The 11,795-nt window shown below is 32.9% G+C and overlaps 1 protein-coding gene across 1 annotated transcript; it reads right to left on the bottom strand.

The window, feature by feature from the left end:
* Window positions 1-59: 59 nt before the first annotated feature.
* Smp_046130 (putative alpha-actinin) lies at window positions 60-11,592 on the bottom strand (the record flags this gene model as incomplete). The annotated part of the gene is made up of 12 exons (XM_018789596.1): window positions 60-403; window positions 2,183-2,232; window positions 3,413-3,527; window positions 6,623-6,696; window positions 8,593-8,695; window positions 9,900-10,736; window positions 10,778-10,973; window positions 11,010-11,056; window positions 11,092-11,230; window positions 11,273-11,321; window positions 11,364-11,517; window positions 11,553-11,592. The coding sequence occupies 12 exons, from the start codon at window positions 11,590-11,592 to the stop codon at window positions 267-269; spliced, it is 1,941 nt and encodes a 646-aa protein (XP_018655023.1). The 3' UTR covers window positions 60-266.
* Between the last annotated feature and the right edge of the window lie 203 nt (window positions 11,593-11,795).

Here is an 11,795-nt window from a genome sequence, read left to right as displayed (position 1 = left end):
CTTTAGCTATACACTTATTTGTATTGTTAACATATATTACACAACATAAGACGTATCAAAAGCTGTTTGCAGTATCTATTTTCTAAATAAAGAAAAACAATTTGATGATAAATAAAAGTAAACAGATAAAAACTGTTTGTAAAAACAATGCAGAGTATACTGGATGCATAAAACTTCATACATGTTAATACTATTAATGGGATGATAGTCCTTTCGATGCAAAGTCGGGTCTATCCGCATATATAGGTTTAAAAAATTAGCGATTCCTATCGAAAAATTGTCTTGTTTTTCAATCGAGATATGGTAGAAGCTTTCAACTTTCGTACTTTTTTCAATGATTTATCCCGAATGGATGATAAATTTGTTTGTGACAGACTAGAATGTCGCAAACTGAGGCATATTTCTAGATTATAAATAGCAACAACAAATAAACATTTAAAAAACGTAGTAAAAGTTAATAATCAAATATATATAAACGAGATAGACAATTATGACTAATAAGTTAAGATTTCTATCCAATAGGTAATTTCTGTATGAAAGATGAAGAACTTGCCAATTAACGTTTGTGATGCGTTTTTATCTTTCTAAATACAAAATGTTACTTCAAGACCGGTTTGCTTCAAAGCCTAAACTAGTGATAAGGTGTAGAGTAGTTGAACCCCTCGATCATGTCATTTGCCTTGAAAGTCTCATCAGTCCTGTTGTTTTAGTGTCTGATAAGAGCTCTCTGTTAGTTTTTACCAACTTATGGTGTCAACGAGATATCTGTCTACTAACTTAAGGATAATCCTAATGCGCAGTAGTTCGCTGTATTTTACTATACGGCTGTGAAACAAACTTTAAAGATAGAGGATATTCGTAGGTTACTAGTATCTGATTATAGATCTCTTCGAATCCTTTCTGAGGCCATCGAGTAAGCAATTTTGAGGTTAGACACATGATACTAAGAATGAAAAATCAGTTGATGAGATAGTGGATATTTATCGACTGAAGTAGTCGGGCTGTGCTTGATGTATACCCTACCATCGCATACCTTGCCCCCCCCGCCCGATGTTTGGTGGTGTAGGAGTAGGTTGGGAGAAAGCTAGAGTCAGTCGAACTAAGACGTAACATCAGTCCACAGTAAATTAACAATTGAATTGAGTCTTATAAGCTAGTTACAAACTACTGGGTTGAAGACGTTAAGTGACATAACGCAGAATCGCTCACATGGCACAAATGGGTTTTCTTCAAATACCTCTTATTTATTTAAAATTACTTGTACTTTTCATCCTACAAATTGATTATTTTCTAGTCATATTTTGAATACCTAATCTTTTACACTGCCACTATATATATAGTGTTTGTCTTAATAATTTCATATTGCTGAGCTAATATGGCGTGGTAACTTGAACTGGTGCACATATTCCAGGTTCTACGATGCAAGTGACTAGCTGACTTCTCCTTTCTGAACTTCTCCACCCTAACTACTTTGGAGAAACAGTAATCATTATCAGACGGATATGAGCTACATTGTTTTGTTGAAGTCCTATATTAGACAAGTTGAATGCAGATGGATGAAACCAGAAGCAATAAATTTAAGTTTGAGTACGAAGTATTATCGAACGTAATAGGGTATGAAGAAGTGAGGTATTACACTCGAATGGTCGGTCATAGTAACTCCCCCAACTACAAAAACAGATCGGTTACGAAAACAAGACTTATACTGTTTCTTTTAATTTGATCTTAACTTTCTTACAATTGTAGATATGATCTTTTGTCTATAAAAATCTGAGATGTTCTTAAAGCTAATAATTAACTGTCATTTTTATCTGGTAAATTAGTTTTTTTTTATACACCATTACATAAATAAAGAAACAACTAATCTTGTTAATGATGGCAGTTTGAAAGCATACAAAAGCTCAAATATCAAGCCCGTGTATAATATCTTTTTGTTTATGCAATCACAGTCCCAATTGTAGATTTCCCTTTTTCTTGATGGGTATATTCTACGTAACTTTTCTTCACAGGAGTTGTAGATTATAATCTTTTCCGATATTTGAAGATAATCGAATCTATGTCGTTGTAGCAACCGGCTAAAGGTATTTGTAACTATCAAAAATTGTTCTACATGAATTGTGACTGACACCATGAGTTTGAAAAATACTTTGATGAAGTGAATTTATTAATCACAAAGACTTACGTTTGAATTTACCTTCGATGGTTTTTCGACCAGATGATCTCGCTCGATGCCTACAAAAACAAAACTTATACACTAATAAATGTTACTGAAAGTACTAAACACTAGGTTGAAAATGTTAAACTACTTGATTTTTTATCGATCAATTAGTATTGGATCATAAGTAGGATATTTTTACCAAGTTAATAAAATAATAATTTGGCTTAGGTATTCTATTTGAAGACCACCAAACAAATCACGGTTTAAAATGAATACAGTTATATGAACGAAGAATATTTTTTCAATAATTTCTTACCAGGTTCTACAATTATATATCCAAATTACTAATCCATAAAATTGGCCAGGTTTAAAGCAGAGTACATCAAATAAAATGATCAATTTTATGGATTAGTAATTTGGGTATATAATTGTAGAACCTGGTGAGAAATTATTGAAAAAAAATATTCTTCGTTCATATAGTTGCGCTTTAATATAATGGGAATTTTCCAGCGATTAAAATGAATGGTTAGTTTACGATGTAAAACGTATTCAAATCGCCACCCCCAAAGTCGTGTACGAATGAATATGCTCGCAACATACAGAAACTATCTGTTAGGTAGTAGCTAAGAATTGTCTAACGCGAGTACATTATCTGCGAAGTTCTTAAATTCGGTTTTTAAAAGATATTTTAAGATTTCGGAATGAACATATGGTTGCAGATATACTTTCTGTTAGGTGTCAACAAGCATGAAAGAACTTAAAGAGTGTAAAATAAATATTTGGATGTGTTAAACACGAAACAGTTTACGGTAATCATTAGTTTCTGAGATGTCAGTAAAGTAAGTGTAGCAAAACTTGAAAGATTATTACCCCTATGGGATTAGAACCTGCAACACCAGGTTTTGCGGTCAGAAACGTTGCCACTGAAGTACTCAAATTATCGGTGGCTTTCTACTGCATGCTTATTTCTTAGTACTAATCATGTCGATCATATTCAAATATGGACGACAGACAGGTTGGGTAGACATTGCGAATAAAAATTAGTACAGAACAATATGGAGTTTACATTCAGGATTTCCTAAGTATCTCCAACAGCCAGACACCACAATGTAGATTCACCAAGTCCATTGATCACATTGTGTTTTAATTTATTGAATTTAATCATTAAAGTTTAGACAAAATGATAGTTGATTACCACAATGAACCATTAATATTCATTTACAGCTTTCCTTATTATAATAAACAAACACATACTTCGGTTCGAAATCTCCAGTGGATTCTGAAAGTTCAGCTCTTTTGTCAACCACACACAACAAGTCAGAGATTAGCTCTTCTTCACGAGCTTTTTCTTCTTTAGTTTTTAGAATGTCTACACAAAAAGTATACAATAAAGATGCATTATGATGAAAAATAAAGTCACAGTTCATTTTCATTACCTTTTTAAGACTAATACCGAAATTCGTGTGTGTCAGTTGCACACTCATGCGAATATAATGAGCCTATGATTATCATATCGCATGCAAATTTTATTTCTGAAAAAATTCTGAATAATTCTATACATACCTTTAAATTGTGTGTTTATGAACTTAGTGAGTTCTAACAATGAAATATATGATTTATTTGTGGTATCCCGGTGAGTAGATAATTAAATTTCTGACGTCTCGCAACCTAGTGTGAGCCGCTTCTTCAGAGTAAACAAGTGTAATATGATATTAGTTAGCTCTAGTCATAAAATACTTTACTGATTATTCACTTCATTTTATGTATACAATCCATTACAAAAGTATAACGTTAAATAAATGGTATTCAAATATTTTTAAACGCTACATTTCAACTATGTACAAGTTTGTGGACAAGGTCTTGAAACTTGATAATTCTGTCAAGCTGTCAGGACTGTATATCAAGTGAATGAAAGCCTGACGAAACAGAAACATAATAGTTAAATAATTAGAAACTAGATCACTGAAACACAAGTAGTTATTTCTGGAAACCTTCAGATCACAATAGATATAATCATTAGTCTTGTTTATGGACCTCTGAAGATATGAACCTGAACTATAAGTGAGGAAAATAATATTTTTAATATTTCAGTAAAATGAATACTATGAGTTTTAGATACTACTGTATGAAATAATACACAACCAGTTTTACCTGACTGATTGAATTATTTGCTTTAATTTAGGATGTGAAAACCAGTACCCATTGATGCATCTTTAATTCATGAGAACACCTTCAGTTGTACTGTGTACATATTTTCGACTTCAATCTACTTATAACTTCTTTTATTATTTTAATGGGTTATTTATAGTTAGATTTGTAGCAGAAAGCTCCTAGTAGTTTGGTAGTGTTTACTAAGAATTGTTACTTTATTTTATTGTAATAACGATTTAATTAGTCTTTGTAAAATTTACTTCTAAAATAATGTACTTCACAAAAATTTTATAATTAATACTGTAATTTTGTCTACAAATTTGTTAGTATTGTGCACAAGCAAATGGAGTAATGAAAATGGTTGATAAATGTAGGTTTGCTGTTTTAAGTAAAAGAATTTTCTATTCTGATCTTAAGACTGATTATTTATTCATTGTTTGATATCTCTTCTACCTGGAAAGTTAATCGTCTATTATTTATAGTCAGAAGGGGGTTTTGTGGAGATCTTAGTAATTTTATATAGTTCAGATCATGAGTCAATTGAAGTTAGAACACCATGGAAAAATTGGAAGCACTGGACAGCCGTTTCGTCCTGTCATGGGACTCCTCAGCAGTGCGCATCCACGATCCCGCCTCGCGAGATTCCAACCAAGGATCTATCAGTCCCACAATAGAACGAAACGGCCGTCCAGTGCTTCCAGGTTTTCTATGGTGGTCTAGCTTCAATTGACTCATGTTCTCAACTATATATTATTTATAGATTAAGTAGTAATCAATTCTATCTTGATAAAATAGAACTTCATCTTACTTGGCTGAAGCGAAAACGTGAAAATGATGTAACACACGAAAGGATTTTAAATATAATGGTTCACTTCATATTACATAATAAAGGAATTCAACGAAACTAGGAAAGTACACTTGTTTATCACTTTCTAATATTCGATTGCTCTGTAGTTGAAATCAGTTTGTAATGAAAATTACCTCTTAAAAAAATGAGTCGTTCTAAAGCATCATACTTATAAATGATGCAAGAGAAAAAATTGAAAGTAGGATAGAACTATAAAAAGTATGGATTTCAATACTCAAAAATAAATGCACAAAAGAGTTTGACGCTTAACAAATACCAAACTGTTAGTTTTGCGATTCTAAAGAAATTCAACCACTCTGTTACAACTTTATCTCATATTTATGATTAGCACAACTATGCTGTGCTTTTCATCTTATTATTGGATATTGTAGGGAACTGTGACTAAACATTCACAACATATCTTAATTATCTGTTCAAATGAAGATTTACAAACTTAACAGATAGTCACAGTTGTTTATTCAATTGTTAAGTATAGGTTTATGTACTCGGATCTGAGGAATATTATTTATGTATGTGATAGTGATACAGATCAGTCAGCCAAACTAAATTATATGGAGGTGGATTTAAATTTCTAATCACCTGGTAGTTGAAAGTCTAGTTATCCAACAACTAAGTCATAGGTTCTTTACTAGACTCTCCTTTGACTGTAAAATATATAATCACTACACGTATAACAAGACGAAAAACGAGGTTGAAAACAATGAAATCGATACATGTTATAATAACTCCGATAATATTATGTTATCTTGGAAGATAACAGGTATTAATTAAAATTTCAAGCAACTGACAAGAAACCATATGATTAATTCAACACATACTATCCTGCTTCAATTATCACAAGTGATATAATACTAAAACTCCAGATTTCTGAAATAATATGTTCAAAATAAAATTGAAGATTAGACATAAAATTAGCTATCATAACTGAAGACTGAAAAATGACAATGACCCTACGTAAGTTAAAATATGTTGTTGATATCAAAATAAATGGTTAGTAAGAGTTCAACCAATAGTTTAGTAGTGAATGGAATAAACAATTGTTCTAAGAAAAGAAATGGTAACAAATGTAGATGGCTTCGACTTTACACTATACTTTTCTACATAATTGCAAACTACTGTATTGACGAGGGTTCTACTTTTTAATTCAGGCAGTAGTTAAAAGATCCTATAGTTAAGACTCACGTTATGAACAAGAAAGCTGAAAACCATGTTAAATAATGAGGCGGGAGGTTTTAACCAAACACTAGAATATCTAAAATGAAGCAAAATGAGACACATGTAAAATCTGGGAAACTATAAATACAAATACCAATTTACGTACACTTATCTTTCCAAAAATGAAGCTAAAATTGTTACAAGATCTCTATCACCGAAATGTGATAACAGTAAAAGAGATTTGATTAGGCATGCAGTACAGGATACTTTTCTAATATAAAGATTCCCACCTTGTTTGGCCATTAGAGTTCGTAGTTCATATTCTAAATCAGCATGACGGTCCTCTAGCTCTTGACAACGAAGCCTGTCGACATAAATTAAATTTAGTGATACATTGAGCTTTATACATAAATGTTAAACGAAAAAATTGACGATCACTGACGGAAGTAGAACTGAATGAGAAAAAGGCAGATAAATTACTGGAAATATATATGTACGTTTCTCTTTTGCTAAACAATCTTTAAATTCAAAATCAAATAGACAGCAATCGTATATCAAAATAGTAGGTTTGTTGTTTAAAATCAAAAGAATAAAGGCTGTTTCATGTGCATTCAGTTATTATTCCTTTGATCAAACAGAATATGTTGGAAAAAGTATAAATGCATGTTACGCAAACTTGGGTAGAAAAAGCAAGTTTCGAACCGACGGATGTGGAGCGACCGCTTAATGGCTAAAGAACGCAGTTTTCAACAACTGAGTTGCAAGGTAAAAGCGTGTTCTATCTATTTCCGTTTCAGAGTTATATCACTCTGCTGCCGTGCAAAATGTATTGCTGGCAGTGGAGTGAATAAACTTGCACTTTGTTATAGATTTACGATAAAACAGATGGATAAAACGACACTTTAAAATGGCACTTAAGTAATCGATAACAAAATATAACTTTCAAAATATTTTGTAAATAGCTTCAATTCCTCTTCACCAGACACTTTTGTATACAATATCACTGATCAGATGAAATATCCATACAATACTTAACATTATAACACAAACAGTCACAAAAATGAAACATATCTGAATGACACCTCCCCAAGTCAAATATCAGTTACTACAAGTTATGTTCTTTGACTTCATGTTGTAAAAGTTACAATAAGACGAAATTCAGGGGAAATACACTATCGAAGGCATATATAAAGAATTTACAGATCGACATTTGCTACAGACCCGGACAACGTTTAGCATAATTACTGTCTTTTAAAATGAAAACCCTGTAAATTCGACAGAAATGTACCATACTAAATATGTTCATTTCTCAATTCCTTAAAAAACCGCTAAGGGATTCTAAACTCGTACAAAACACTATCCTTATGATACATGTTGTATGTAGCGTGAGAATTTAGTTTATGCATCATAACTAAGGTCCATTGTTACTTTTTGTACATACTACATAAAACACGAAATATACAGTATTTCCAAAGGACTTGTATTACCTTCTTTTGAATTTACCGATAGCAGTGAAGTTTTAGAACTAGTCGAGAAATTTAAGTGTTTGTGTTATTGTACAAGTACAAGAACTGGTAGAGCAGAGGAGAGTAATCTAAACAGAGAGAAACAGTATAGTGTATGCCATAGTGGATCACTTTAGATGTCATTAGGATAGCAGCCTGGCTGTAAAAAATGAGGTTTACGATGCTGTTATGCACGTCTAAAGTCACCTACGCAAACTGAGATTTTTGATAATAATAATAAATAAATAAGTGATAATAATAAGCGCTCGATCATTCCTGTTTACATAATGATGGCAGTATTTGACAACAAAACCACTTGAATATTATTGGCATCCTGAAGTATATACGGAAGCATTAATGACATGAGTCAACGCTACGACTGATTGCAGCAAAAAAAGTTGTCAGTTTATTACATGAGGGTATGTAATAAATGAAATTTCTGCTAAGGTAGTATCTGTCGGCAAATTACGCTGCCTTTAATAAAGTGGCAAAAACCATATGGATGAGTGACCACAGCCAGCATTTGTTGTAAGCGATCATGATTCTATTCATACTGCTTTCCTTGGTCGTTATGATTATGATGATGATATCACTTTTACTTATCAGGTTTCTTTCAGAGACTGTTATTCCCTTTTGTGAGGATTTTGTCGTACTCAAATGCACTTCTTCAACAACCTATCCACTCGCAAATATGAAAAGTCATCATGAAATACAAGCGCAAAGAATTAGACAGCAACATTCAATAGAGGAAATACCTTTGAAGTAACTCTGATTCCTTTTTGAAAAGATTATCCTTTAATTCAACGGTATGGAGCCATTTCTTTAATAGTCTCTTGACGCTTCCATTATTTTCAGACACTAATGTATGAAAAAAATTCGTAGCTTTGATGAAACATCTCTATAAAAGAGTCAGCTTAAAGTTCAAAAACCGCATAAAAATTCTAGATAAAAGATGGAGTACATACCAAAGTTTTAGATATATCAGAGTGTAAAAATCTAGAAACACGCTAACTATTGCAAACAAATCTGCGCACAAAATAAGCTTTGAAGAGAAACCATAGAGTATTCACAACCTTTTAGTCTACATTTGACCTGCTTCAGTTTGGGCACGTGGGCAGTATCACAGCCCTCACACAAATCAAATGAGATTTGTGCGGCGCATATATATCTGGTGTGCCTTTGTACCAATATTTATGTGTTTAAATAAATAAACATAAAAGTCTAAATTTGAGACATGATTTTCAACGAATGACAATAGATGACAAAAGTATACTTGTTTCTTGCCAACCTACGAAGTCAAACTAGATAGGAAAGCAATGAAGCAATACTGCTTTAAGAGTAAGTTAACTGGATGCATCTGAACTATGTAAATCAAATTACCATACTAACGAATAGACCTTTAGTGGTCTATCTGACTGCAATATTGTTTAAATTTCAGGTGCACTTAAACTTAATTGTTTGTACCTGTTTCCAACAATAAAATAATCTGTATAAACGAGAATAAACTTTAGTTTGAAATATATTTCATATGTAATTTACATTAAGGAATCTTGGTTAACTAACAGTAACTCAGGATGAAACGAAAACTATATAGGAAGGATGGAATAACTTGCACCATTTCCAGATAGCTTCAAATATGCGTTTGATTCATATCGCGCACTTGAGGAATTCATTGGTCATGCAGTGATGAGAAAGCGCCTTACATAATTCTGCCCGACTTAAACATTGCTGATTTTAAGTATATAATTGTATTCTACCAACAGTTAGATGAGTCCAATTGCAAGAGCGTTCGGAAACGGTGTGAAGGAAAACTTTCATAAGTTTTTTTATTTAACACATCAAAGAACTCATTTTGGTAAAGTGACAACGCAAGATAAATATTAGGAAGTAACTCCAATCATAGTAACTGGGATTCTCTACAGTATATACTATTTTCACTTTCGAGACCGTAAGGCACAGAATTTGGTTTTAGGTGCGAATTTATGCAGACATTATGCCTATATTTAATACTATATGAAGCTGAAAACTATGACCACGTTTATATAAAGAATATCTTACTTACTTTCTCTAATACTTGTTTGAATTTCGCGAGCAGATAGTTCCAGATTGGAAAGTTCATTGTTTATATCATATAGCTGTTTGTGTAATTCTGTGTATGGAATGAAGTTGCTTTGTCGATCGCGTCTGATATCATGTCGGGATAAAACAGGAATAGGTGGGGCAGGCCCTTTGGTATTAACTGACCTAGTTATCTTTGCATTTGATCCATCAAGAGGAGATTTTGAGGACTGTATTGCATCACTACTTAATGAAGAGGACTGTGCTTTATTCAGACTACCATAAGCGAGTAAACTCGATAAATCATATATAGAAGAGTGAGCAGTCCGAGGATTGATTGATTCATCTGGGACCAATTTTTCCACGGAAAAAGTTTGATTATTCTGTTCCGTGTACCTATTTCTAAAATTAATAGGCGTTGATACCAGAGATGGAGGGTTTGATATACTTGATATGTTTGAGTGGTCAGAATCTGAAGTATTATTAATTTCTTCCGAGTCTGAGGCTGATAAATCGTCGTCAAATGGATTATAAGGCTTATATGTACATTCGTGCTGAGAGTTCACATCATGTGGAGAGTCATCTTCGAACGGATTTAAAGCAGAAGGATAGAAAACTATGTTCTGATGTCTTGGATCAGAGTTATTTCTATGATGTTCTATGTCAGCTACTTTTTTAGCTTCTGTCTTCAAAACACTATTCATTTCAGAAGATGCATTATTACTTAAAACATCAGGAAGTGGTGGTCTTGAAGGAGGTTTGCGTGTTGATTGACGTTTTTTATTGCTAACAGTGTCTAATTCTTTTTGTGAACTGAATCTTGTTGGGAATGAATTCGCTTCTAGAAATGAAGATAGAGAGGAGACGAGCAAATTTTTTTACCTGAGAATTTAGTCAGCGTTGGACCATCAGAACAGTTGGAATCTTTTAGTGTTTTGTTTCGTTCTTTGAGATAAGCTAGTTGGTTGTCACGATAGCAACTACGGTGGTAGTTCCTACTAAAAACAGTTAACTGCTCGACACGAAATACGGGTTCTCCACAAAGACCACATACAGGAAGTCCCTCCTCCTGTTCACACTAAAAACACGTTATATAATATTTGCAAGGGCATACCAAATATGATAAGTTTTTATCTGGAAGCTTATCTGAACCTAATTGACCTGCATATTTAGAGACAGATAAAGTCATGTATTACCTGAAGACTTTCTTGTTATTGACCCATACAACTTAGAAACGTATTCGAATATTATCTTCTCATCTGCATCTTCTAATACTTTGACTTGTGATCTTGTAAGCACCGGTATATTTAATTTTGTTTCTGCAACGAAAAACGCCTAAAATATGTCATCATACATGAAGGACATATAATAACCAACCAACTCAAGATTTTTTAAAGCATCTTCGGACTTCAAGTGAGAAAAATCTCTTAAAAAGTGAGATGCAATTTTAATGTTCTGTTCAACCTACATAAGATCAGGGAAATGTTTGTGAATTAGAGCACAAAACGCCAGACCATCTTTCCATGACGATGTGAAATCAGTGATATTGATATGTGGGTACGTTTTGGTTTGTTCAATACACCAATTCAGAAGATACTGAGGAAAGTCATCTCCCATTTCCCCTGTCGCAGAAAACAAAATTAGCCACGAAAGTTACGAAAGTGACCAGCATTTAAGTTCATCGTCCGTTGATGCATTTAAACCGTTCAAATGGTTCAAATGGTTGAGGACGGAAAAGAAGAAGCTTTCGCCTAACGGGTTTCTGAGTCTAGTAGCAGTGGATCACTTATACCTCCAGGCAAAAACCTAAGTATCTTAACGATAATAGAGGAGAAAAGAATTTGGTAAATAAAAATAATATGTTATCCTTAGTCCTTAAGAATAAGTCAAGTTTCCTCTT

The sequence above is a fragment of the Schistosoma mansoni genome, chromosome W (genome assembly GCF_000237925.1).
Source record: "Schistosoma mansoni strain Puerto Rico chromosome W, complete genome".
Lineage (NCBI taxonomy): Eukaryota > Metazoa > Platyhelminthes > Trematoda > Strigeidida > Schistosomatidae > Schistosoma > Schistosoma mansoni.
This window is presented reverse-complemented; position numbering and strand designations above follow the sequence as displayed.